Below are 27833 nucleotides of genomic sequence, written 5' to 3' on the forward strand. Positions count from 1 at the left end.
TACTTTAATTGTCTAAAGTAAAAGTACTCCCTGTATTATGACACTGGATTATTTGATTATTACTACAGCTTACTATTGTTATTACTGTGGTTTGTCAATGTGGAGCCAGTTCTAATGGCTTTATACTGTCTAAAACTGGTAAGTCCACCACATTTTCTAAACTGGTGGTTGGTTAAAAAATGTGTCTGCAAAGTAACTACAGCTTTAAAAAGAAATGTGGTTTAGAAAAGTACTTGACTTTATGATCCACACATAGTTCATGGATGGTTAACTTTGGCCATTTAGTTGATGCTACAGCAGAGACACTAATTATCAGCATGTCCTGAACTACAAAAGGAAGGACACAGTAAGACCAGCGTGCTCGGACAAAATGTTGGATATTAAAACCGTTCGATTAGTTCAGCCGCCCGGTGGAAAAGGTAAACATCAATTAAGTCAGTTTCTTGTTGAGCAAGCGGCTAACATCTGAATCTTGTGTTCCTGCATTAGAAGTGAGACAAAGACGAAAGGTTATTTCTTCAGCAGCCTCCCTTGGGATAGCATGTTTTATTACACATTGCAGTGGCGACAGAAACAATCCAATCAGTGAAAAACACATGATATACAGTTTCCTTTGGGACTCTAAGGCATTTAAGAGTCACGAGTTCCATTTAAGAAATGTCCAAGACATGAAACATTATTCTAACAAGTGAAAAATTAAAAGGAGTATTTTTTTTTTACTATAGACAAGCAGGATTATAGTGGATCATTCCTGCCCACATTAAATCTGGAACTCTAAGCCAAAGTCATTTTTTAGCAGATATACATAATCCTGTAATTTTAAAATTCTTTCTCAATGAGACTTAATTTAGAAAGGAACATAATCAAAATATTTTTTTTTTTAAATGCACAATATGAACCAGAAGCTGTACATAAAACATTTCTCTTGACAAACTGTCTGAACATTCAAACATAGTATCTCTACTAGGCATCTAATTTGCTTCATAATAGGTACATGCCCAATTTGTGTTGGAATAAAACAAGAGGAAATCAAAACAATTTTTTTTTTTTTTTACCACAGTGAGTTGAACTCGAGACTCAAAGAAATAAAATCAAAACACACACATTTCAAGCATTAAAAAAAAAAAAACATTTAAAAAGTTAATCAAAACAGGTTTTTTTTTTTTACAAATAAACTATGTTTTGTGGCAATGGGTGCAACAGATGGATTTAATATTTGGTTAGTCAATTTAGGAGATGTGTCTGCATGTCCAAAATCTCAACAGCTCATAATCAAAACTCAAATCCAAAACTTGCTAAAACGTCATTCTCAAAACCATTCCAAACTCTGAACTACCATCAGGAGGATCAGATCTCCAATGTTAAAAGAAAAGGACAATGCCTGACTAAAATCTTCAGAAACCATACACTTTCTGCGAGGTCCCCGCGGCTCAATTATCTCTTTGCACTTGGGTTTTCCGGCTGTTCCTCCGGGTGGCTTTTCTGGTGAGCTTGCAAGGTGCGCTCACGGCCAAAGCTCTTCCCACAGACTGGACAGGCGAGGCGGCCGACGGCGTGAGCCCGTGACATGTGGGCGTCTAGCTGCTCCGGACGGCCAAAGCTCTCTTCACATTCTTCGCAGGGATGAGCTTTCCGCGGGGCGTGTTTCACCTTCTTGTGAGCACGGAGCTGAATCAAGCCGGAGAATGTGAGGTCACATTCGGGACATGGGTGCTGACGGGCTGGAGGAGCAGCAGCAGCAGCATCTGCTTTAGGTTTCTTCTCCTTTGCTGGAGCTTGACTGTCGTCCTCAGGACTCTTCGTATCTTCAGTTTCTGATTTGGCTGCTGCTTTAGAGGGACGCCCACGCTTCGCCCCACTTGCTTTTCCCTTTTCCTCGGCAGGGGGTGCAGCTGACTCTGGTGTGCTGCTGGCCTTCACCGCCTCCTCGGGCACTTCTGCCTCATCTTTCTTTTTCCGCTTCCCCTTTTTCTCCGCAGCTGCCGGATCTTCCGCTTTGGAAGGCCGTCCTCGTTTCTTGACGGCTGAAGCGCTGCCATTGCATTGCTGACCGTCGGGGTACTTCTCCTGGTGTCCTATCAGCTCCGGTTCCGTTTCAAAGCCCTGACCACACTTCTTACAGCGGTGGGTTTTCGTGGGGTCTTCCGGCTGTTCTGCGGTCTCTACCTCTGGGCGGAGATGCTGGGTCAGGCGATGATTACGCAACAGTCCAGCGCTCCGGAAGGTTTCATTGCAATCTTTACATACCAACTGTTTCTCTGGACACACCTGTCTTCTGTGGGCTGTTAGCTACGAAGGTGAGAAGTGAAATAAAAAATAAAAACACTGGGTGAGTTTCATACTTGTTTGGCATTCATGGTGGTTTTTAGCTTTAATAAGGCCAAGGACATTTATTTATAAGGGTAATCATTATACTCACTTCAGAGAATGTTTTAAAGCTCTCCTTGCAGTGCACACATTTGAAGGGCTTGTCATCCTTGCTGTGTGTTGGCTGGTGCTGTGTCAGTTCCTCAGAGGACAGAAATGATCGGTCACACACATAGCATGTGAACAATGTGTTTCCCTGTGAAGAAATGGGGGGGGGGGAAGGGGAAAAAATTTAAAATAATTCAAGACCAAGAACTACATTGTACCCAAATTTATCAGATTAACTTTATTCGCCATGTCTGGGTGATCTTGGTTTACCGATAACACAGTAACATTGTATAAGCTGTATAAACAGTGTGCATTCTCCTGTTTACACTAAATCTCAATATATATTTAAGTAAATATACATCTCAATTTAACTAAGTAACTTACTCAAACACTAACTGATCCACCTTGAGAGAATTGGATTTACCTTGAATGATAAACTTCAGATTTTTTTTTTTTAAAATATGGTTACTATTTATTTTTTTCAAATACTTTCAATACAGAATATTATAAACAAAAGCCATAATCTTCATAAAAACTTATAGACAAACTGTTACTCTCAATGTTATTCAATGCACTGATATTGTGACGCTTATAAATGTATTATTATTACCTGCTGAAGCTGTTGCTTGTACTCTTCCCGGTGGCTCTTCTTCATATGCCTTTCCTTGGCTTTGGCACTGCAGAAGGTGATGAAGCACTGGAAACACTGCAGATTTTCATGCTGGTCTGGAAAGATAAATTGAGATTAGAGAAATCATGCAACAGACACAGTTAATCTTTCAGGGGCTCTCAGCAAACGCATTTAAAGCTGTGACCATAACGCCACTTACAGGGCTGAACGGAGGCCGCAAGAGGTCCATTCAAAATGATGGGTCTTTGTGGTACTGCTGGTTTTTCAGGGGGAGCTGCAGGAGGTGGATCTGGCAGTCCCCGACCCATCACTATCTCTTCTATGTTCAAAATATCCGAGTCCATCCTGGTGTACTGGCGGGTCTCAACAGGCACACACACAGAACAATTGTCCTGAATGCTATTAAAAGAACAAGGACACATGAAAGTACGGTTACTTATCACACGGAAACAACAGCAGTTTGGTTGACAGCGGGAAAATAACACTGTGATAACTAATCACACGTTATGCTCAACAGATGACAATGAACAAATAATTTACTAATTTATTTAGGGCGAGGCTACAGTAAAACAGCGGCTGATATAAACCACAACGCATATATCAATATTAGTCCAGCTATTCCATAACAAACACTTAAGTTTCAGCTAATCTTGGCCAACGTTACCGCTACGTTACTACCGTTAAGGCCGCTGGCTAAGCTAACTAGCGCCATGAGAACCTACGAGCATCCCGCTACCAATTCACTTATTAAAATGCCTTACTGGGTGTATCTGGTAAACTGTAACCGTTTATAGATTATGTAACTACTTTGGTTTCATGCCTGTGCCCGTAGCTGACGTTTATAATAAAGTAGTAGCCTATCGAGCGGGCTAACACTAGCTAGCTAGCTAGCTAGTGGTTAGCGCTAACAACACTGGCTGCCATTCAAAGAGCACAGGAGACTTTTCGTGCCTTTTCACATATCAAGTTTTAACTCTGTTGGGCGCTTGCATATGCCGGACATAACTCATTAAAATGCACGTTCATAAATACACCTAAATCTTGTAAAATATTACATTTGAAATGGAGTAGACGTTTACGTTACCTCTAGCCGCTCTTTGACGATAGTTTGACTGAAAGAGTTGACCCTACAGAAGTACAACGGATAGATCGGACACTTCCTGGTGTGTGACAGATAGCCGTTGGTACAACTAAGATGGCTGCCATGCAGTCTTTGGTACTATGTTTTTATTGTCATTTGGTGATGCTTTGACAAAAATTCAAATGTAAAAAAATGGACCAGTCGGGTTTTTCTGCCACTGATACAGAGCTGCACTTTGCATCGTAGTGAGTGTAGCTTGAAACACAAACCTTTCTTGGAAAGGACGCACAGTATTACGGTATAATGATAAAAGACTCATTCAAAATACCACCACGTCGGTTAATATAATGTATTTACCTTAAGACAATCATTTAGGAACACACAATAAGACAGCTAGCGTTATAGCGTTATGAACATGGATGAATTTTAATTTATCTCCCCTTCTATTCAGTCTGATTCTATGGTTGATCTCCGTCACGTGACCAAGAACAACTTCGTGAAAAGTACTGTTTTCATTCACTGTAATAATTTGCCTCGTTTATAATACAAGGAGTGCAAACAAACGTACACAAGAAGATGTACGTTCAATCAACCGTCTAAATTGTAATTTCACTTTCACTTTCACTTAGTCAACTTCTCTCAACGTTTTGAAGTCCATTTCTAACTCTTCAAACCATCTGTTTGTACTACAATGCTCTCTAAAATTGATAAAAATGATATCCCTGTAGTACAATATATCTCTCTATAAGAGTATGTGTATACATTCAATTTTCAGTTCTACTCAAACTATCTCTGTGATTTCCGCCACAAATGCAGAGGATCACTACATTGGAGAGTATGATAAATGCATGAAAGTTACCTAATGTCAGTTGAATCTTAGTGTCACTGTCAGAGCTTACTGGGACCCTTGAATAGAACAAAGACATACTTAATATTATCATAAACAATTCAAAATGTCTCTTGTGAAAAAGGTGTATTGTGCCAACATTTCTCGACAGTCTTACAAATACAAAACCAACAATGCATGTATTTTTTCCATCTGTCTTTTATTGTTTTCTGAAATAAATAAATTAAATTCATAGATCTAAAAGAAAGCTCATCATGGAATGTAAATTCGGTTAGGTTAAAATAAATAGTAAAAAAAAAATCATGGTAATTGAAATATTAAAATCATACTGTGCTTCTTCTGCAGCACAAAGTGTATGGCTATGCATATTTTTTTACATTTCCTTCTGAAGGCAAAATCATTTTCCACTTGCTCGATGCCATAATAAGCCACATCACAAAGCATTTGTTTTTTAAACTGCAGTACAAATAATCCTTCACAATGTGTGCCACTGCCAGTGAAAGGCATCATGGAAAAAGTTGCCAGGACAGAGGAGATAACGTATTTTTTGATAAGCTGGGTTTTCATACACCAAAAGCACAGTTACATTCCAACTCAGAGAGCAAAATGTTGAAAAATATAAGGGAAATTCTGTAGTGGACACTACACTTTTTCCAAACTCACTTGATTATGGAAATTCAAAAAGCAGTTGTGGTTGCGTGAGATACAAAGAAAGACACAGCACTTAAGGCATAGCACACGGGATGTTCTTTGACAGTCCCCAAAGCGACACCTGCCCCCTTCTCCCTCTCCGAGCTGCTCCGGCCAGTGGCCTGAACCATCGTACCGTGTGGCTGCATCTGGCATAGGACTCTCCTCCACCAGGCTGGGATTGGGGGTTTCATTTGTTGCATGAGCCTTGTCTTTGGGGGGGTGAGGGGGAACCGAGTCCTGGGTATCAGAGCCACTACAGAGGATCAAAGCCTTCGACACCTCCAGTCTGAAGGACATGAGAGTCAAAGGTGCAGACACTGCCCTGTGATCCTGTCGGTATAGGAGCCAGGAGTTGACCAAAGCTAGATCTGTGAGGTACCAGAGCACCGCTTGAGGCCAGCAGGTCGGGGCTGAGGCAGTGAGGGGGATGGAGTAAAGATTCTGCAAATCTCGGTTGAGATGAGCCGACATCTGGGCCTTCTCAAAGTTGTCAATGAGTGAAGCCATGTTCTTCTGGCCATTTCCTGCGGTCGAAAGTATGAAGCCACAGTGCGACCTGCGTAACATCAGCTTCCCATCTGAGCTTACGAACTCATCTCCGATCTGTCCTCTGGCTCCTCCAACCCTTCCTGCACCATGAACCCCTGCAACTAACAGGCGCTCTAGCATCGCAGGGGTGGAGAGTTCCTGTTTGCAAAGAAACACCATACTACCTTTGGGGGCCATTTCTTCCACAGCATCTTCTTGGCCGGAAAGACCCAACTTGAGATCCACGTGCAAGAGCAAACCGCCAAATCCAATTAATGTTGTACAGTTTAGAGACAGCTTCTTATTGTGCATCTTCCCAGGCAAAGCAAGTGGATATTGGTCAACTGCATAGTCCCCCTCTCTTCTCAGCGACTGGCATCCTGCTTTGAAACGGCACAATAATGGCCGAGCCTTCCACAGCGGGTCGGTCTGCGTTTTCAAACTGTTCAGGTCATTTGGCGCGTCCCTTTGTCTCTGCCCGTTACTATGCTGACAAATATGACTTTGCCTGCTTGAGGGAGTTTTACCTTGCAGTGCATTTTGAAAGTCACTATCATGTCTTCCTTCCTGAACATTACTGTTGACTGGATCTTTCGCAGGAGAGGCGAGTTTCAACATGCGAGACAGCTCGAGGAAACGGGAAAGTGGCACAGCCTCAGCAATCAAGGGCACCTTAGTCAAGTCCTCCCAATAGAGCCTTGGACTAGGAAACTGAAAAATAGCAAAAGACCAAATAAACCTTTAGCGGTCTTCCGTCTAATTAACAGAGACAAGTAAAGATGAAAAAAACCAGAGCACAAACCTTTAAAGTTCCCATTGCTATGTGGATCCCGACAAACTGTGCAACCTCTCTGGCTGTGACAAGTTTGGTCATGTTGGAGAGTTTATTTGTGCAGTTGGCAATTTCTACCCAGGTATCCCAACCAAAATAACTGGAGAAGTAATCAATGGGCTCTCTGGTCCTGTTTTCCTCTCCGAGTGCTTGGAACTGGCTCGTTGAAGTTGGCAAACTAAGGGAGAAAAATATAGTTAAAAGTTCAAATGAAACATTATTTCTGCACAGTATGACAAAACTATTAGTAAAGAATATAATTTTTTTAGCAGTGCTCTGTTAAGGTTGTATACTGTACTTTTGTGACAGCTCATCTGGCCGTTGTGCGCCGTTTGTTTGATTCTTGTAGAAATAGGCCATTACTTCTGCTTCTGAGTCAAGCTGAGGATCAGACAATTCAAAACCGCCCACGTCCTCTTCATCAGAACTTTGGAGGAGAAAGTCCCGGAGGTCTGGTGGATGCTGACACTCAGTGTCTGCCACAGCTGAAAGATCAGATCATAAATGGACGAGTTATCGAAAGTTTGATCGACGATCGAAGTAGCTTAAGTACGTTTATCAGGTACCAACAAGTAGACGTAACTTCTAACAGAAAACAAACCATGTCCATCTGCAAAGTCACAGACCCCTGGTTCCGACAATAGTCCTCTCTCTCTTATTTCCTGGTAGTCTAGTACAGAATGGCTCCCTTTATCTGTTAATAGATTGCGCATGAAAATCTTCAGATAATCTTGGGTAAAAGAAGAATATCACTGGAAAGGGCAATGACTCACTTGAATTACTATCGGTTTCTTGATGTTCTGTCTGCTGGGCTTCACTGGATGCTTCCGTTGTTAAATTCCCAGCGTTGGTCTGAACAGCTCCAAGTAGAACCTCCCTCTCCTCCTCCTTCACTGGGTAGAAGATACACTGGTTGGTGTTGAACTCCGGGGTGATGCAGCCCTCGTCCCTCGTTGTCTCTCCACTCTCCATTACTGAAAGCAAAAAGCCGAAAACATCCAACTCTGAAAATCTCGAAATCTTACAGCGTCAATTCAGTACACAAAGTGGATTTACAAACACACACATTGGCTTATTTAATCATCGCCTGTCAAAGCTAGAGCTAGGAGATTGTTAGCTGAACTGAAAAATAGTTAACAGCTACATCTGGTACAATACATCTCTTCACTTAGTATTAGAATAATGTTTTTTGTACATGCTCCCTGACAAATTTTATAAACTTGACTAATCTTCCAGTCTTAATGCTAAACTAAGCTAAGCTAATCACCTCCTGGCTGCAGCTCCACTGACTTGTGAGAGGTATCAGTCTTCTTATATGTACACGTATCTTCTAATGTTGAACTATTACTTCAACATGTACCTACAGTATGGCCTAATACTCACATGGACTGGAGGAGTTTTCAATGTCGACCTGCTCCACATTCCATCGGATGCGTCTGCTGCCTTGCGCGGCCTCATGCAGCACGAGGCTGCTCTCCTCCTTCACCAGAACGGTCCTTATATCAGGATGGTGCTGTGGCTGCACACTTGCACTCTGTCTGTTTTGACAGGTGAGTGCAACCAGCGGTGGATCTGAGATATTCTCTTCAACCTTGATCTCCTGGCTCCCGAGGGCCGCAATGCTGTCCAAACCCTGGAACCGCAACAGATGTAAGTTTGCAATGTTTCATTTATTATTCATTGATGATGAATGGTAGTTGTTGATACAACTGGCGTCTCACCTGTCTGTGACTGTTGCTCGCCGTCATCTGGCACGTCTCCTTGTCAGCAGTCGCTCTCTGTCTAGAGGTGAGGACCTTCTCAAGTATGATGCCTGGAGACTGGTCAGACCCATTGTTGTGTTCCTGTCCTCCCTGCAGTTCTCTTAGATGCCTTACCTCCTCAACACTAGTAGTAACGGACTCCAGCTCAAACACAACTTTCTCTTTAGGCAAAGATGCAGTTGGAGCAGTGGCTTGGTTGGCCTCAGTACTGGTCTCTGGCTGTGAAGTCTTTGTGCCAGTCTCACCTTCGTCATTCACTTCTGAATCAGAGCTAATGTGACATTCTTCGTAAACTACCTGACACTCGTCCTGTTCTTTCACTGATTCCGTTCCTCTGATAGTATCTCCGACTGAAGCTCTCTTAGATATCACATCTCGTTTTAAACGCCCTGTTCCTCTTCTCCTACCACTTGTAGCATTCATCGAAATAGCTCCTTTCCCTCCTTCTTTTTTCTTCTGGACTAACAGTTCTTCCTCCTCTTCTTCTTTGATCTCCACATGATGAGTGGAGCATGACACAGTCTGCGAAGTTAAACTTTTTCCAGTTGTTGTTTCGATACCAACTTGCCCAGGAAGCTTGTCAGTGATTTCACTCACAGAATTGCAAATTCCACTTGATTTATTTTGGGGAACAATGTCTTCATGAGAGGTTGGTTCATCTCTCTCATTCTGCTCCCCAACAGTGACTAAATCTACCTCGAGAAGTAAATCCTCCTTAATGTCTTCATCCGTGGTAAACTGAACTTGAGATTCTGAGCTGGGATTCCTCGGAGTACCGTCTTCTTGCTTGTCCGCATCCGACACCGAAGGTTCTCCCGTTTCTGAACTCTTTGTCTGAGTAGAGGTACTTAAAGGGGGTTCAGATGTGAAATTCGAAGGGGTCTCACTGTTTTTCCCTTGATCAGATGGCGAATGAACTTCAGCGGAGGTATGAGATTGATAATCTGCTTCCCTTTTACCTTCAGCCTTATTTTCATATGCACTCACTTCAACATCTGAAGAAGGAACGGGTAAAGATGGGGATGGAATCAAAGCCGGAAAGGAGACACTTTGCTCTCTGCCCTCTAATGCCATCTCTGCAAGCTCAGGCTCAGTGTCCCAGTCTGAAGCAGCATTCATCACTCCAACAACCTTCTCGTTCCGTTTTGGAAGCTGGTAAAGATGCAACCTGGAGACGCCTTCAAAGATGTTGCCATTAGTGTAAGTGAGACCGGGACTCTCCACGATGTGAACCGCCTTGTGCTTCTGTAGGGACGAGACGTCGCTAAATCTTTGCCCACACTCCTTACACTCCAAGGCACGCTTAGAATTAGAAGTTATCACTCCTTCAGTCTCCACTTTGGAAGAGGCTTTACGTTTCCTGGTGGTCTTTGGTTTGGTGGGCAGCGTCTCAGGCGTTTGACGGGAAACTTGTAATGAGGACAACAAGGAAAGAGCTTTCTGGTTCTTTTTGGGTCTTCCTCCTTTTTTCTTACCGTCCACTGTAAGATTATTTGTAGACTCACTTGTTGAATGTTTACCTTTACTCTCTTGGGAGGTTGTTTGGGCATCATGAGGTGAAGCCTCCTGTGTCTGGCCTGATGCTTTTGAAGGGTCTAACTTGTAAACTTTCAGTTGAGGCTGTTTATGTCCTTTCAGTAGAAGTAGAGCGTCTTGCGTTATCTGTGGTGCAGGGAAGTCTGCTGAAGCTGTGCTGGTTTTTGTGTTGACTTTTTCCTGTTTTGACATGTTTTTCTTTCGCTTCCCATCCTTTGCTTTCTTGGGCTGATCTTTTTGCATTCTTTTTGTTTGTCTTTTCTTTTTAAATACAGACAAGGCTACAGTTTTGTGCTCACTTGTGAGCGTAACCCTCTCCCTGGCCACTTCTTTTTGCTTTTTCATTTTATTTCCTTTGATTTGTTGCACTTGTGGGTCCTTGGTTGATGACGGTGATTTTATTTCAGAATTAGATACCAAATGTCCCAATTTCTTGTCCCTTTTCCCCTTTCTTCCCTTCTTCTGTGACGCTACCTCTTTCTCTGAGAGATTTGTTGGTGGCGTTTTACCTCTTACTCCTTCTTCCTGCGTTGGCTGATGCTGCTGTGATGTCTTCTTCTGTTTCTTGTTTTTCTTCTCTTTGCTTTGTGGACCAAATTTAACAACAAGGCGAGACTTTTTAGTTTTTTGCCGTTTGGCAGGTGTGGCATCGATTTGGAAATCATCCTTGCTAATGGATCCGACCAGTTCTTGCATATATCCTTGACAGATAACAGCCCTGGTTGGCTTTCTTTTCCGCACTTTAACCAGTTCTTGTGCCGACATTATATTTACTGGTAACTCTGACATCTGTGGCACCTGCTTGGTCTCCAAGTGTGATGGAACCTCTTCTTCAGCAGGTGGATCCTCTACTTCCGACTTGTTCTCCACCGGCTCCCGACTCTCCTCACTATCTACCAGCAATTTCTTAGATGGTTCTTGTTCAGCTTTTTCTTCTGGCTCTTGTGGTGCATCTCCATCCACCACAGGGTGGCCCTGATCTAGACTTACTGTTTGCATCTGTGAATCAATCTCTTCATTGAGATTAGTTTCAGATTCACTTGTAGTTTGTGTGAGCGTGTCTGGTGGAACAAAAGGGCAAGAAGCAGGGCCCTGTTGCTCCGCTTGTAAAGGTGTCAGCTCCAGCTCAACTGTAGTCATAAGTAGTGGAGCTGACAGGCTGGTCTCCTGCTCCTCTAATACAATCTGATCTGCAGTCTTTTCCAGGTCAGTGGTTGGTACCAGACAGGAAGACGGGATTTCATTATATGGCACGGTTTGGGATTGTTCTAGCTCCACAGTTGGTATAAGTTCTAATATGACTGTTTGCTCAAGGTTTTGCTCTACCTCGCTCTGACAAATAATTTCCTCCACATGATCAGACTGAATTGCACCAATATCGGGCTGTTGAAGGATCTGATGAATCCCCTCGTCCTCGGGTCTCTCTGCATGTTCAGTCTGAACGAGCGTTAGCTCTATATTTTCACCTACTACGATGTGGGAACCTAGTTCTGAGAAAGATGGGTTTTCCAACTGCCCATCTGGCGTAATAGGTTCCAGTATAATTGTTTGCTCCATTAAATCAATTGAGTTGTTTGAAGGGTCCATTTCAACTATCTTAGATTCCGTTTGTTGCAGTCCTATAAAATCGATGTGCGGTGGGTAGAGATTCAAATTCGTTGTTTCTGCCAGTTGTAATATCTGCTGCACTTCCAGTGGTGGGGCATTAGGTGGCACCTGCCCCAATATTACAACTTGGTTTACTTTCTGCACATTTCCTAAGGACTCAATAAGTCTGCGAATCTGCTCCGTGTCAATGTTGGCATCCACTTTTTGCAGAGGTCCATGTGGCCCCACCTGTAGTAGTGCTGGTTGGAAAATAGATATTGGAGTTATGATGGGCATATTTAGTTTCACTTGCTGCCCAGCTGAGAGGGCTTTACCGGCTGCAGCAGGCAGCCCGTTGTGCTTGGTTTTCATGTGATGTAGCCGTGTCTTGGTACTCTTGAAAGTGGCCTTGCATACAGAACAAGGATACTTTATGGTAGAAGCACCTAAAGATAAGAAAAGAAGACAGCTGTGATGCATTGGGGTATATCATGTGAAGCACAACACGTCCTGCTACCTGACAGATAGTTTGTTTTCTAGAATTTTATCATTTAGAAAAATGCAATAATTCAGGAGCCCAAACATATCACATTAATTATGTGTTTTTTGTTTGTCATTTAAGTTCATTTTCTAATACAACCGCAATATTTAGAAAGCTTTCACCATCCCGAGAATACAGAATAACTTAATAATAAGCATAGTTTACTTTTCTGTGTATATGTAGACTAATTAATCTCTTTTTGATAGACATGTATCAGCCACAAAAACATTAATATAAATTCACACACTACACATTGTACGAACTAAGCTAAGCCCTTGACTCCACTGTCTAGAAAGGCTGCCAGGGCCTCTAATATATTGTGCATCCCTAATAATTCTATTACTTTGGATCAGAAAATGTGACTCAGACTGAGAGTCTGCAGCAATCCTGACAGCTCTGTGAGGCCGTACATCGTCACAGCACGGCTTAAAACTAAAGTCACATCGTCACAGCACGGCTTAAAACTAAAGTCAAATTTAGCAATTTAGCATGCTAACATTAGCTAATTAGCACTAAATGCAACAAGTCCAGCTGAGACTAACTCAAATGTGGTCAGTTGTGCTAAGCAGTAATATTAGACATAAACCAAAGTATTGGGGAAATTTCAATTTTTGAGTTTTGAAAATAACAACATGATTACAATCCATTTCATAGTTGTCAACCTCATGGTGGTGCTTGAGGAGAAGTCATTAAGATTCATCCTTTGAGAACCATGAATGTCTGTACAAACCTTCATGGATATTTCAGTCTGGACCAAAGCGGTGCACCAACAAACTAACATTGTCATCCCTCGAGCCGTGTTGCTAGCATAGCTAAAAAGAATGTGAACATCTTCATGTGTAAACTGATAATAATGGACATTTTCCTTACCATCATCTTTCTTCAGTTTTGCTTTCGCTGTGGTGTCGACGCCATCTCCTTCAGCTCCCTCTGGCAAGTGTGAGACCGCATGTTTCTGCAGAGCTTTGGACATTGTGAACCTCTTTCCACACTCCTTGCAAACATACGGCCTCTCTCCAGTGTGTGTGCGGCGGTGATACTTCAGCAATGTCATCGTTTTGCAAGGTTTGCCACAGTCGGTGCAGGCATAACCGTCCTGGCCAAAATGGATTTTTTTATGAAGGGTGAGCTCTGATGACTTGTTGAAGGCAATGCCACAGATTGGACACTTGAAGGGTTTCTTCTCTGTGTGGGCTTTCTGGTGGACCATGAGCTCTGTGGAGTTTGTGAACTGGCGGTCGCATACGTAGCAGGCGAACATGGCGTTCCTCAGTATGCACTCTTCGTATTCTGCTGGGTGGCTCAACTTCAGGTGGCGCTCTTTGCTCTTGTGATCGCTGAAGATTATGTGGCACTCGATGCACTGCAGGGAGAGCTGAGAGGCTGGAGGGAATCAGGGCAGGAGGGGTAGAAAGTTTATATGTAACATACAGTTCATCCATATCCTTAGGATAAGGACAAGTACTCTTAAAAAGTATTAAGTCCTGCAATAAGAAAAAGATGTGGCTCTGGAGGCTCCTTCATATGCACATTGGAGCTTTATAGTGCGACCAATACTGTAATGTTTAGGCAGATTCCAATACAAGTATAAGAGTTTAATAAATATGATTATGATATACTAGCCAATTGTTTTCATAAATGCATAATGCAAACAAAAGTTTTGATGAGAATCCTTTCAAATTGTTTACTTTCAGGCCACAATATATATATTCAGCAGTGCACTTGTCAGTGCTCGTGGACAAACACATAACTGCACACCAATATTTATGCAATAAGCTAATAATAATAAATATAACATAATAATAAACAAATACAAGTTAAAATACTCACACGTGAGAGGCATAAGCAGTGGTTTGGACATGTCCATCTTTAGAGGATCTACCATGGCCTTCTTGGAAGGAACGTATTTCCTACCATCACGTACACCTTTATCCGGTTTCTTTGCCTTTTTCCCATCGCACCCAGGACTCGCATTCGTGTCAGGTGTCGGTTCTGCAGGGACACTGAGCTTTGAAGCAGAGTCCGTCTCCATCCCCGCAGTGTGAACTGAAGGCTCCGTCAGTGGCCCTGCAGCAGGCTCCTTCTCCACTACGTGTGTGACTGCCATACTTGGTGCTTCTGCTGGTTGCACCCCTGTCCCATTCTCCTGTGGCGTGTCTACTCTGTCAGTCCCAGCAGTAGCAGCTGATGTGTTCCCCTCTTCCTGTGCATCCGGTTGACCCGGTGCCGGCTGAGCTCCAGTCTCAGTGTCCAGTGGTTGCACTGTGGCGGCAGTGGCCACAGGGTCTGCTCCGCCGTTGTTGGACTGGGTCGGACTCTGCATGGCTCCCTGCCTCTTGGCTTCTCAAATGCACTTGTTCATGTGTTTCTATGAAACCAGGTCACACACAGAAACACAGAATGGCTGTAAACCAACACATACATGAACACAAGGTATCAAGGAAACAATCATTCAAACTGCTTTATATAAAAAAGGGGTGTTTCACAATTTTGTATTTTTTAACACAGTTAACAGCATCTTTGTTATCTATGGCGACAGCTGGGGGACTGGTGAATGAATGGGTTTAAAACATTTGAATTACAAAAGACCACCGACGGATGGGGGGCAGCCGTTAGCGGCTGATGTATAACCCGAATGCAACACTTTAATTGGTATACAGAGTGTATGAATAGAGCACTTTAACATGATAATATATTTGAACAAACCCTCCATAACAACCACAGACACGCAGATTATAGCAGCCCAGTTAGCTTAAAATTCACTGATTTGCGGTTAATATCCGCTAGCGATTGTTAGCATTCCCATCGCGTTAAAGCGCTCAAATATGCTAAATATGCATTCACTTTAACTACGTCCCCGTTTGTACACCCTTATAGCCGTGTGGATGCAGGACGAAGCGGTTTTAAGGTTACCTCGGCTGTCTTGTCCACCCCAAACATCTCCGCGTCGTTCCTCACAAAGCCAACACAGAGGCGCTGCAGACAACACGTGACGTCACGTCTGACAAGAGCCGCAAGAGTCATGGGAATTGTGGTTTCACCCACAATCAGCCCCCTACTCATGTGCTGTTGTTTACTCTGCTAAAAGACTACAACACGGCGTGTTGTCGGTACCAATTAGCACACTTAACCTATATTTAGAATACGTTTAAAGGTGAATAATTGTATTGCCATAGTCCAACTATTTATATCCTCAAACCTGTAGACACGGATTATATTGAACAGGGTCTTTTGTGATATACATTTAACAGTATGTTGAAGCAATATGTGTTTGCCTTCAGCTCTATACTCTTCAGTATGTTTAACAGCGTTAAGAAGCGCAGCTTTAATTTAAGCTTGATTTAAAAGGCTTAAAATCTACTTTGGTAAGAGTTGAGGTAATTTTATTTCTGTGTATATACAAAATATAGAGGTGTTGGTAAATACTTTTTCATTCTATGGTCCACAAATTCTCCCTCACTTGAGTCTCAGCCATTGTCTAATGAAATATTCATGTCGAACTGAAAAACAGAACTAGTCAATGAAGGCAAACTATAACACGGTGCTGTACATCAACACCAGATAAGTATACATTATATAAATGTTTACCACCATTCAGCAAAAGAAGGTCCTGGCAACAGCAATGCAACTACTACTACTTGTTGAGCAAATTAAATAACACCCTTATAGCACAATGCTGGGAGTATCGTGCTTAGGACTCAATTGAATAAGGCTGAATAAAGTTTACAGTAGTGCATCTCCTGGCAAAAGTACAAAGTAAAACAGCCAGTTGGTGGTGCTATTGCAGCATGTGATGCAGGGTCTTCTTCTATGGCAGTCCCTGGAAACCTCTATAAACCAATAACAAAAAAAGTCCATTAGCACAGTATTCTGCACCATTATTGCTACCACAGTTAATATCTATTATTTTAATCAACATTTACATATTTAATGAAATACTGTATTGCTTAAATATGATTTATACCTTTCTCTGTTAAGTCCTCTAGTTTTAATGCTTGTATTTTTTTTAACCTTTATAAATATGTGCAATGTTTCCTACACAGATATGCGCAGTATTCATATCCCATGCATTACATTTAGTATTGTAGAAGCTACATTAGAATTAGAAATCGCTCCGTATGGCCAGCTGATCAACCATGCATAAGCTCATGGTGATAGGACTTAGAATTAATGGGATTGTGTAGAAGTCTCTTGAGCTCCATTAGATCTCACTGCATTAATAAGTCAGCCATTACTTACAGCAAAAACTCCATTAGAACTTTAAACTGCTGATTGTGGCAGAGTGATCCAACTATAATGCATATGAGCTATTAAATGCACAGAGGAGTAGGAGCACTTTCAAATATCTTAGTTCTTATCATATCTTAAACATGCTTCAGCCCACTTTCATAACATGCAAGATTTTGTCTGTTTCAATACATTTTTGGCACTTTTGGTAAGGTTGTTTTACAGATGTTATACAGATTCCAGAAGTTATTTGTATATTGCTTTCAAGAATAACTAAAACAAATCATAAAACATTTAACAAAATACTACTTTTATGAGCATTTCAATAAACCCATAGCATAAATTACGTTGGCAATACATGCTGGAAAAATGCGGTGCTCAAGAGCATACTCAATTTAAACTCTCTGCTCAAAATATTCCAGTCCAAACACACATTTTTCTTCAACATATTTCCCTTCAGTTTAAACAGTAATGATGTTAATAGTCCACATTGTTTAAAACACATTATTTCCCCCGTGTACATAAAGACAAACACTAACGTTTTTTTTGAATGCATTCAATTTTATTTGGTTATACAAGTAGAACATGTGAAAGTGAAGCTAAGCTACCTCCCTCTGAGTTTCTTTCCCCTCATGACAATGTTTTGCATCACCTAGTTGATGAAGTTTCTACATCAAAAATATACATTTAATACCTGTAGTTTAATCTCATAGCATGAACTGTTGTACTCTGATGTAGATACTCATTATCAATCTCCCCTGGACTATTATACTTCATGTAGTGTAACAGTGGGTGAAAGTTCAAGTTTAAAAATTCTGAGCACACTAGATATAAAGAATTGTTTTTACAAATTCATCAGCAGTTATCTCTTTGTTTCTTAGCTCCAACGGTGTATTTTTAACAGTAAGAAATGTAAAAAATAAAATAAAGGCTACGGTCAACAAAGGCACCAGTATGAGAAAAATAAATGCGTCCGTGAGCCTTCAACCCTCAATATCATCCTGTGGCATCGGAATCTCACCAGTAGCATGTTTTATATAATGCGAATGCAGCTCTGCCACTTCATCAAAGCCCATGTCGCATTCGACACACTCCCACTGCCAATACTTGTGCTCTCTCCACATGTTTGTTTCCTGTGGCTCCCCCTCGTCCATCCCCTGGCCCGTTGGTGGCTGTACGGTTTCTGATTTAAACTCATCGGGCGGAACAGATCCGGCCGAGCCGGGTGGTTTTGAAATCTTAAAGTGATGCTCGGCCTCTTCCCAATCCGACACTTCGAGGTTTGCATGGTGCCCGAACACAAAATCCTCACTCGTCACGCCTTCTTCCGTTCTTGGCAGCTCGTCCATGCTTGTATCCGTTTCTCGCTCCTCTTTGACACTAGCGAGAAGTCGGCTCTTTCTAATCTCTTGCTTCTTTGCAATATTTGCGTAATTCTTGACCCCCAGAGGCCTCTCGCTGGACTTGACATAAACTCTAAGATGCCTTTTTAGGTGTGAATTTAGATTTCCAGATTGGGAAAAGCGCTTCCCGCAGAATGTGCACGGGTAAGGCCTTGCTCCAGTGTGGGAGTTGTGGTGGACCCTGAGCTGTTTAGCTGTGCAGAATTTCTTGGGGCAAACATTGCACCTATAGTTCCTCAGATCGTGACTCTGCATGTGTTTGTCTAGCAGTGCTTCATCTTTGAAGCCTCTGGCACAACTTAAACACCAAAATGGTTTTCGTTTATGAAGGTCGATGTGAGCCATCCACGTATTCACAGAAATGAAGTCTTTGTTACAGCGATCGCACCGGGGAGGTTTTGAATTAACTGACCTGTGAACTTTCAGGTGACCAAGTAGCCGTGCTCGCCTGATAAATGACAACCCACAGTCTGGACACTGATATTTGGTCAAATTCGGAACACCGGACTCTGGACCATTAGATGACTGTTTTTCATGCAGCCTTTGGTGTTTCCGGAATGAAACCAAATATGTATAAACCTTCCCACAGACCAAGCAAGCATGCATCTTCCCAGGTAGCTTGCTGGTCTCGGGTGTGGCACCTTGTGCTAAGCCTGAGGGGTTTGTCTGCAATGAACGGCTCATGTCACCCCCATGTGCATCACCACCCGGACCCCCACCTGTGTTTTCTCCATCGTCTACTCTCAGTTCTGCTGCAGGACTCATGTTGTCCCCCGTCTGAGCCTCCTCCTCTTCCTCCTCCTCCTCTTCCCTCTCCTCCTCTTCCAGGGCATGTTGGTGCAGGTGAGTCTTGAAGACGTCCCAGTGTGTAAACCTCAGTCCACAATCCTTGCACGCAATGCTGTACTGGTCGACTAGAAAAGGAGGAAAAAAAAAGACCAAATTAGAATTTTTACAAGTACAGACTTCATGCACAACAATTTGAACTTATACAAGCTATTATACAGTATATAAAATAAACTAGCATGTATCTTCTGATTTTATGAATGAACTATTTTTTTCTATGATGTTCGAGCTGAATTTTTGCAGATTGAGAAAGAGCCTGGTCGTTAAAGTTACCAATGTTTCATTTTAGCAGGTAAAACTTACAAGACTGAGTTGGGTTTCTTCTCTTCGTTCACAGATGAAGTGTTGAGTCGGGTGTTAACTACTAAAATCATTTCAATCTCAGAGCTTTGCGCATTTAATAATTATCTTTTAAGCCACTTACATTACATTACATTACAGTCATTTAGCAGACGCTTTTATCCAAAGCGACTTACAATTCAGATTCTATCACATTTCTACACCGTAGGCACAACTACGGGAGCAATTTTGGGGTTAAGTGTCTTGCTCAAGGACACATCGACATGCGACTAGCAGAGAGCCGGGGATCGAACCGCCGACCCTCTGATTGAAGGACGGCCCTGCTATCCACTTAGCCAGTCGCCCACTTAAAAAAGGAGGACATTTAAAATATTACAGCAGGAAATTTGCGATAATTTAGGATCAGAGGACAAATTAGTAGCCCAAGTCTTTTTAGGATTAAATTTGTATTCCAATTTTAAAATTCAATTATTAACTGAAAGACAGAATAAGTAAATAGCATCATCGATTGGCTAATTTAATGTTTTTTTACTTTGGAGGTTTATAATGCATCAATTAACTTCAATGTAAAGACGGATATTTTGTCGTGATAAATGAGCAAAACTAAAACTTCTCCATGAAGCCATTTTCCAAGTATTTCATGCAACTTTGGTCATAAGATGACTTTCTAATCAATCATTATATCTTTAAACGCAATTCTGATGAAATCAATATTTATACTCCTCTGATCCTGCTAGTTTGCAAAGCTACTTTTAAAAGGTCGTATAAACTAGATGCCCTGTTTTTGTTCCTGTTTTGATGGATTTCAGGTGAAAAACAAACCTTTTGGCCAATTCTGGTATTTGTTTAGTATGTTTACTATGTATTTTGATTTGTTCTGTGTCTTCTCTAATAAACTAAACACGACTTGTCAATAACCCAATACACGCACAGTACATATTTTTTAACAACAAACCAGACTAATACGTCCACCACAAACATGCAGATCGACTAAATAGAGGTTAAATGAGTCACACAACACAGTTATTACGCAGAAATGGATCAATTTATTTCACTTTTTATTCTTTGTTTTAGAAACAGCATGTTAAACGAGTAGTCAAAGGGTATATTGGTCATCTCGGGGAAATAACAGCTTTTCATAAATTAATATAGCAAAGTAACATCTCTCGTACAAGACAAATAAAGTAAACTAACAACTATCCTATACGAATGAAAACACTATTTTAGTTAAAGCAATGAATATTTTTTCACAACTTTGAAATATAACACTGAAAAGGAAAGAACATGGGAGCTTATACATCAATCAATGCTAAATGTATTGTGTGTTACATACTATTTGATCGTTAAATTTGTTTTATGGTAGTAAATACCAGCAATGTTGGCTTTTTTTTTACCAATTCACATAAGCAGTGCACATGGTTGAGTTCGATATATTTTGTCTTCTATCTGCCAAACCGTAGGCTTTGAAAATGGCACAAGCTAAATTAGTATATATTCGCCGTGCAGAATCGTTCAGTCTTCAGAAACCTTAAAATAAGTAGTGTGTCAGCAATGCTATTCATTTTGAGGACAAACATGGACATGCATAAATGTTTCCAAATAATTTTTTCCGATATATCTAGATATGAACTACCATAAATCGGCCAGTAACTCAGAGAGATTAACTCATGATGGGTCTATTCAAATCAAATAGTGTCTCTAAACTATCATTGTGACATTTCAACATTAGTTCATAAAAGGGGTTATTCTTAAACATTTCTACATTAATCCAGTGTAAAGGAAAATAATAAAGAATCTCAAACAATCCAGAAACAACGAGGGAAAGCATGTTTCTACTCAACCTAAACACATTTCTAAAAAAGGAATTTTGTAGCTTAACATATTTACGTAGTTTTGCGACCTCCAGAAGAACCCCCGCCCCCTCCCCCCAAAAAAAATCCACAACCTACAGTGTCTTCACTTCAGTCCTCTCCAGGTTGTATGATCAGATATCCTCCTTGGGCATGTTCAATATAGTGCTGGTGCAAATCAGTTTCTTGACAAAAAGTAGTTCCACATTCAAGGCAAGTAAGGCCATCGGTATCTCCTGAGGAGACAGCACTCTGCCCTTTGTTGTCGCCGACACACTCCTGGTGGTGATCGATGAGGTCCTGTATCTCACTGAAGGTCCTGGGGCAGATGGAGCAGTGATACGAGTCATGGTTACAGTGCTGGGTTTCATGTTTTTGTAACGCAGTCGGTGACAGAAAGGCTTTGCCACAATGTTGGCACTTATGGCTACTTTGTGACGGGCTGTCTGAGTTAGGCATGGAGGACGGAGAGGACGTCCTACTGGTGTCAGCAGAGGGGACGCTGGGTTTTAAAGGCTTTGAGGTCATGGCTGCACTGAGCCTTAAGCGGACCTCGTTGGGGAGACGACAGCGGACCTCGTCGTGCCAGGCGAGGTGCTGCTGCAGCTGGTTCTCCGTCCAAAAGCCGTGGCAGCACAGGGCGCAGCAATAAGGCCGGCTCTTTGCCTTGGTCTTGTGGGCCCCCAGTTGTCCCTCGGTTTGGAAAGCTTTGCCGCACTTATCGCACTTGAAGAGGCATTTGGCCGTGTGCTCCGACAGGCGGCTAAGAGGTTGGGAAAGCTCAGCCGTGCTTTCAGGATTCTGGATCTCCCGTTTAGACTCGTGCTTCATCTCCAGGCACACTTTCTTATGGTCGAGGAGGACGCCTGGAGAGCTGCACTGCTTCCCACAGTCGAGGCATGAGATACATTTCACAAATGGGGAGTCTGATCGGACTTTCTTCTTTCCTCTGCCAACAGGGGCGTTGTTCCCCGGCACTGTAGTGTTGCCTTCCGTCTGTGTAACCTCACCGCTTGAGGTAACGGACTCCGTTTTAATCCTCAAAAGAGCCTTGTTTTTACCTTTCGTCCTCTTCGAGTGGGCCTGCCATTTGTGGGCACGCAGACCTCTTGCTTTAGCAAAGGTCATAGAGCAGAGGGGGCACTGGTGGGCTCTCGGCTTCAGCGTCGACGACGTGGGCTCACTCCCATTCGAGCCGACATCCAGCTGTTCTGGGACTTGGTGATCTGCAGCGTTTATATGCTCGTTTACATAATGGGCAGCGAGAAGCGAACCTTGCTCAAAGGTTTGGTTACATTCTGGACATGAAAACTCGCTCTCAACATTTATCTTTGAATCAGTGTGCGGCACAGTTTTGGTTTGACACCGAGGATTAAATATCTGGTGACGTTGGAGAACAAGACGGTTGAAAAACTGTTTGCCACATTTGTGGCACTGGAAAGGTCCGTCTTCTGTCATGTGGCTGACGGATTTCAAATCATCATCTTTTAGCGTGGACAGCGGAAATTTCTTTTCTTTGTGCCATCTTTTGTGGGAGCCGAGAGCCGCGTTGGACATAAATCGACGGCCACATTCTGAGCAGTGAAATAGTCCGTTGCCCGGCTCTTCCCGTTTAGGTTTCTTAAGCATGGCCAGTTTCCCTTTTGCTACAGATTTGTGACCCTCAGCGTGAACTCTTTTATGAAAATTCAAAGCCCCGACCACTGAAAAGCTTCTGTCACACTTTTTGCATTTGTATTTCAAATTGGTTGTACTTGGGTTGTTTAAGTTGCCTTCATGCGTTTGAATTTCCATCTTCAGCTCCCCGCTGTCCATTTCATTCTTCACTTCAGTGTGTACTGCTATTTCCTCTGTGACATTCAAGCTATTTTTGTGCAACGTTGGCGCGTCGTTATTTTCTACAGGTTCTGTCTTACAAACTACCTGACGGTCTCTTTTAATGCAAAGCTTTTGATGGGCCCTCAAAGAGGCCTTGTTGTTGAAATGTGCGAGGCACGTAGCACACTGCAGATCCTCCAGCGCGACGGCAGACCTCGGCGATGGCGGCGAGTGCCCGGTCTCGTACCCGTGGCTTTTCATGTGAAACTGAAGCGCTTTGGCCCGTGAGAACAGCTTCCCGCAGTCGGGACAGCTGTACGTGTTCTTCTTCAACTGCTCCACCTGATGCTGGAAAGACTTGATGGGCGGCGGGAGCAACTGGTCGCTGTGCACGACCTGGTGTCTCAGGAGGCTCGAGAAAAGACGAAACGACCTGTCGCAGAGCTCACATTTGTGATCTCCGTTTTCGTGTTTTCGCATGTGCAACGCCATGATGCCCTTGTGGCGGAACTTTCTACCGCACACGGGACACGGGACCTTGAAGCGTGGGCGTCTATTAACGGAGTGCAAAGATCCCGCGGCACCTTTGCTGAGCCTCAAATCTGTACACGGAGTCTGACTTTGCTTGTGGTGAGAGTAAGCTCCGAGAGACCAGAAACCCTTCCCACACTGCTCGCAATGATAAATCTTTGGGCCTAGAAGGGTTTTCTTTGGATTGTATTCTTTCTTAATGACAGAAATATTCTCCTTTTTCTGTGCGGAGCAGTTTCTCATATGGTTAAACAAGCTAGCTGCGTGCGAATAAGACATCATGCAATCTGGGCACTGGAATTGTTTTCTTTTGGGGTGATGCAGCTGATGGGAGACTAAAGCAGACAACCGTGTGAAGCGCTTACCGCACTCATTACACGCCAGATTTTTCTTCTCTAATCCCTCTGCCTCATCATCATCCTCATCACTTGTGTTGCGAGTCTTGTGCTGTTGAATGTGGCTGCACTGTGCCGCGTAGCTATTGGCCTCGTGGCCACATGTGTCGCACGTGTGAACTGCCACCGACTGACCTTGAGTCTGCCGTTTTCTCTTACGAACGCCATGCCACATTCTGTGAACGCGCAGCGATGAAGCGCTAGAAAACCAGCGGTAACACTCCGGACAATCGAATCTCTCCTCCGCCGTTTCGTTCACGGCTTCGCTCGCCATCAGAGCGCACTGCTCGTCGGTTTGCTCAAAGTCAATTTCCACAATTTTCAAATCCATCTCTGCTTTTGAAACAAGACGACTGGTGGAAAACCCAGCGTCGCCGTCGTCTCTTACTTCCTGATCTGATTCACACAGCAGCTCCAGATCAGGATTCAGGTCTTGGACGGGCTCATCCTCCGATTCACTTGCACTGATCACCTGCACATTGAAGTCCCCGGGGTCATAACTGTCCACGTCTTCTTCTTCTTCTTCGGCCATACTGGTAGGAAGCACATTCTCTGATTCCACCGTCTCCTGCTCAGCCTCTTTTCTCACGCTTTCCAAAGTCTCCCGTTGAGGTAGCAGAGAGCTCTGCGTCTGAGCCTCCTTCTCCGTTTCTCTGAAAACATCCGTGTGATGAAGCTGATGGGAGTGAAGCGCCGAGGCCCTGGAGAACTTCAGCCCGCAATCTTTACATTCAAACGCCTTCTTCTGCAGCTGACACACTTGATGAAGAAACGACTTGGCCGCGGTCTCGTCGCTGTGCGCCATGCGCTGATGCCTGAAGTAGAACGTTTGAGTCCTAAACACTTTTCCACACTCCTCACACGGGAACCTGTTTGCAGGATCATTTGAGGGATTAGTGTGCCACCGCTGGTGGTTGAAGAGGGCAATGTGGCCGCTGAAAGACTTTTTACACTCGCTACAGTAAAACTCACTGCAGCTTTTCTTTGGTTTGTCTTTCCTCTCTTCTGGAGAGCATTGACTGTTGCGGCTAAATCGTTGATGCGTTTTAAGGCGCATCAGAGCGGTAAAAGCTTTACCACACAAACACTTGAAAGTCTTTTCAGGAGTATCGACTGTCTGGTTTTCGCCGGGCTTGGCTTCAACACTCGACTCCTCCGTGTGGATTGCATCGCCTGAACTTTTGTTTCGCGATTTAACCAACTTTTCCTCATGACAACGACGGTGTGCATCAAGAGCTGAAGCACGAGAATAATTCCGCCCGCAAGACTCGCACTGGAACGACTTCTTTTTCAAATGTTCGAGGTCATGAAAAACGGATTTTAAGGCTTGTCTGTGTGAGCGCTGATGGTTGAGGAAGTGTCCAAACACACCGTAACATTTCCCACATTCTGGACATTCATAGGTGTGTTGCTTTGTTATCCCGGAATGTATTTGAACACTAGGCTCCTTTTGAGAGGTTTGACCGTGGTTCTTCTCCATATGCGACAAAAATTCACTCGGTTCAACAAACGATAGTGAACACCGAGTGCAGAAATTATTTGGTTCATTGTCCTTTTCCGCATCGTGTAAACCATCCGATTGGTTGTCTAAATACGTGCTTTCTTGAGGGTGCTGATGCTGATGCTCCAAGTATGCTGCCTCCTCCCTGAAGCCTTCTCCACAAGCACGACAGCAGAAAACCCCTAAAAATAGAAAGGGGAAAATAGGAGGTCAAAGCCACTCCTGCTTCCAGAGAACGAAAAGACAGAAAAGAAAATAAGAAAAGAAAATCACAAAAACACAGGTGCAAATCATATCTTTATTTTAAAAAGGTGATTAGAGTTTACAATATAATCAGGACGAGACAATGTTGTTCTGGATATATAACAACATCCATAAAATACTATTACAGAGGGGCTAATAGATACAGCGCTTTAGCCAAATGACGTCTGTGAAGTTAATTACTTGATTGCATTCTTAAAAAGTAAAATGTTACCAAAGCCTCACATTGGAATACATTGTGCTTCACCAGAGGGCTGTGAAGGAAAAACATTAAGTTTCTTCACTGCAAACCTGATGCTACTTTCACAATCAAATCTCATGGCATACACCAGCCCTACTTACAGAATTATTAAAAAAGGAATAGTGATGGACCGCAGATCTACGTTGAACCTTTAGTCTGGGATCACACCACTGAAGTAGGAGAGGACGCAGCAACATTCGACATATTGTGCCACTGCCTTCAAGTGGCATTTGACAGTCACATCTTAGACAGAGAACACAATATGCAGTTAAAGTAGCGAGAACACTGTTGTCTGTTGCCCAACAACAAAAATAGATGCCACAAAACTATTATTGTTATTATTACATTGTTATTGTTCTCTTTTCAAAAACAGGAAATGCTTTTTTTTGTTTTTTCATTGCCACAAAAAATTGCATGCAATGAAAAAATGTCCTCCCCCCGGTTTCATTATTGTTTAGAATGCCACTGTGCAACAATCAGAATACTATAGTTTGTTCATTTCTCAAACATCTGTGGGTTGTCCATGTGCACTATTCCCACAGAGTGTTTATAAGACTCAGGGTTAACACAACCCCATTTGGAAGCTTTATGCCCAATCAAGACTCACAGTGTCGTTATGACCCCGGCTTAATCTAATCAAAACATCATATGAGAGTATTTAGGTAATGTTGGCCGGCCAGGAGTTATACAACTGCGTCTTACAACAAACAGACAAATACTTCAGTTACCACTGTTCATCATTTGAAATAAAAAGGGTCTTTAATAAACACTATGGTGTTTATTGACACCATTTGTACCTTCCATTACCATTCAAAATGTGATCTAAAGGGCATGTTAATTTAGCATACACAGGAACTGCCTGAGTACAGTATAAGCCACATCAACAAGGAATTAAGAGTTTGCTTCTGCCAGTCATTGTAGGTAGCAGCTCATGAAGCTAAACTTACAAATAAAGAGTATTTGAATCAGAAACTCAAGGTGAACATTGTTGGGAAAGCATGAGCAGGATAGGTCAGAGTGAACGTGCATCCTCCTACATGTAGAGCATACCCTCTATGACTGAACTACAGCATGTGTGGAGGTTACTAAATGTGTAAAAAAGCCCCATGATGCAGTGCGTTACTGCCAGCACGCCTCAAACCCACTACAGGTTTCAGCATCAGCTTGGGCTGTTGCTGGGTTAATTCAATACACAGGACTCTCCATCCATGCACATGAAGTAGTCAAAAGGGCCAGGGGTGGATAACTATGCAAGTTACTGCAACGCGTTATGCATTTCCCGAAAAAAAAAGCATTTATTTAGCATTATATTGTCCTGTGCCTGCGGTGAAGTTGGTGTAGGAGGTCACCACGCCTGCTACATACTGCTGGTGTGTTGCTAGTGCTAACGACGTTCACGTTTATCTAAGTGACCCCACTACTGGATACTTACGATCAGCGGTGTCATCGGCAGACTGAAACACGTTGTTTCCAGATGCTGTGTCTCCATCGTCGGGTTTGTTTGTCGCTCCGTCCTCTTTGATCGCCGAGGCAGCAGCTCCGTCCATCTTGGAGTGTCTCTTGTTTGTATAATGCTAGCTTACTCTAGCTAGTGCTCGTTAGCATCACAGCGCCACGGTTTGCTTGGCCTGAGTTTGTCTTGTAAGCAGTAAACCAGGTGAGAACGGAGGAGGAACAACGAGTGTGTCAATCTAGTCCGTTTCCACAGAACAAGACCGCATCGTGTAATGTTTTTAGCAACGCGAGTGATGATGACCACAGCTAGCTGTTACACACACATGATGCAGCGCTGTGTGGTTGCGCGTGCATTCCTTGGCCGGAAGTGGATTCTTCTTCTTCTGTTTGTTTCCTTCAAGAAAGACAATGGCCCTGCAGCGAATCCAGCATGGAGTCCACTCACTAAACAAAGTCTGAATGTGAAATATCTGATTGTCAATTAGGAAATAAACAGACTGAGCTTCTAACGTGCTCCATGCAAAGTTAACAATTCATATTATTACACACAT

General features: G+C 42.9%; 3 protein-coding genes across 5 annotated transcripts; all 3 read right to left on the reverse strand.

Moving 5' to 3' along the window:
- Nucleotides 1-510: 510 nt before the first annotated feature.
- On the reverse strand, nucleotides 511-4227 carry znf576.2 (zinc finger protein 576, tandem duplicate 2). Its single transcript, XM_076109196.1, has 5 exons — nucleotides 4131-4227; nucleotides 3246-3445; nucleotides 3026-3141; nucleotides 2420-2563; nucleotides 511-2289 (listed from the first exon to the last, which is right to left on the reverse strand). Exons 2-5 carry the CDS (start codon nucleotides 3388-3390, stop codon nucleotides 1435-1437), a joined length of 1260 nt encoding a protein of 419 aa, XP_075965311.1. The 5' UTR covers nucleotides 3391-3445; nucleotides 4131-4227; the 3' UTR covers nucleotides 511-1434.
- Nucleotides 4228-5154: 927 nt separating this feature from the next.
- Nucleotides 5155-15448, reverse strand: znf576.1 (zinc finger protein 576, tandem duplicate 1). 3 transcript variants are annotated; one of them, XM_076108863.1, is made up of 10 exons: nucleotides 15368-15448; nucleotides 14285-14822; nucleotides 13325-13837; nucleotides 8749-12359; nucleotides 8411-8660; nucleotides 7801-8001; nucleotides 7629-7721; nucleotides 7326-7512; nucleotides 6998-7205; nucleotides 5155-6906 (listed from the first exon to the last, which is right to left on the reverse strand). In XM_076108863.1, the coding sequence occupies exons 2-10, from the start codon at nucleotides 14775-14777 to the stop codon at nucleotides 5617-5619; spliced, it is 6846 nt and encodes a 2281-aa protein (XP_075964978.1). In that variant the 5' UTR covers nucleotides 14778-14822; nucleotides 15368-15448; the 3' UTR covers nucleotides 5155-5616. The 3 variants fall into 3 exon arrangements, with proteins under 3 accessions (XP_075964978.1, XP_075964980.1, XP_075964979.1); XM_076108865.1 differs by lacking the exon at nucleotides 7629-7721; XM_076108864.1 differs by lacking the exon at nucleotides 15368-15448 and having other exon boundaries at nucleotides 14285-14843.
- A 4805-nt stretch (nucleotides 15449-20253) lies between these two features.
- On the reverse strand, nucleotides 20254-27781 carry LOC142969574 (uncharacterized). The gene is made up of 2 exons (XM_076109544.1): nucleotides 27260-27781; nucleotides 20254-25507 (listed from the first exon to the last, which is right to left on the reverse strand). The coding sequence occupies exons 1-2, from the start codon at nucleotides 27372-27374 to the stop codon at nucleotides 21192-21194; spliced, it is 4431 nt and encodes a 1476-aa protein (XP_075965659.1). The 5' UTR covers nucleotides 27375-27781; the 3' UTR covers nucleotides 20254-21191.
- Between the last annotated feature and the right edge of the window lie 52 nt (nucleotides 27782-27833).

The sequence above is a fragment of the Anarhichas minor genome, unplaced genomic scaffold (genome assembly GCF_050575085.1).
Source record: "Anarhichas minor isolate MPS153535 unplaced genomic scaffold, ASM5057508v1 ptg000041l, whole genome shotgun sequence".
Taxonomy (NCBI): domain Eukaryota; kingdom Metazoa; phylum Chordata; class Actinopteri; order Perciformes; family Anarhichadidae; genus Anarhichas; species Anarhichas minor.

Excerpts from the sequence above, each read along its gene's own strand:
- znf576.2 (XM_076109196.1), bottom strand. The coding sequence starts at position 3,390 with ATGGACTCGGATATTTTGAACATAGAAGAGATAGTGATGGGTCGGGGA. Across the intron at positions 2,564-3,025 it reads ACAAGCAACAGCTTCAGCAG|GGAAACACATTGTTCACATG; the intron begins GTAATAATAATA and ends ATTTCTTCACAG. Across the intron at positions 2,290-2,419 it reads GCTTTAAAACATTCTCTGAA|CTAACAGCCCACAGAAGACA; the intron begins GTGAGTATAATG and ends TCACCTTCGTAG.
- znf576.1 (XM_076108863.1), bottom strand. The coding sequence starts at position 14,777 with ATGCAGAGTCCGACCCAGTCCAACAACGGCGGAGCAGACCCTGTGGCC. Across the intron at positions 12,360-13,324 it reads AAAACTGAAGAAAGATGATG|GTGCTTCTACCATAAAGTAT; the intron begins GTAAGGAAAATG and ends TCTTATCTTTAG. Across the intron at positions 8,002-8,410 it reads TGAAAACTCCTCCAGTCCAT|TAATGGAGAGTGGAGAGACA; the intron begins GTGAGTATTAGG and ends TTTTGCTTTCAG.
- LOC142969574 (XM_076109544.1), bottom strand. The coding sequence starts at position 27,374 with ATGGACGGAGCTGCTGCCTCGGCGATCAAAGAGGACGGAGCGACAAAC. Across the intron at positions 25,508-27,259 it reads TGCCGATGACACCGCTGATC|GGGTTTTCTGCTGTCGTGCT; the intron begins GTAAGTATCCAG and ends TTCTATTTTTAG.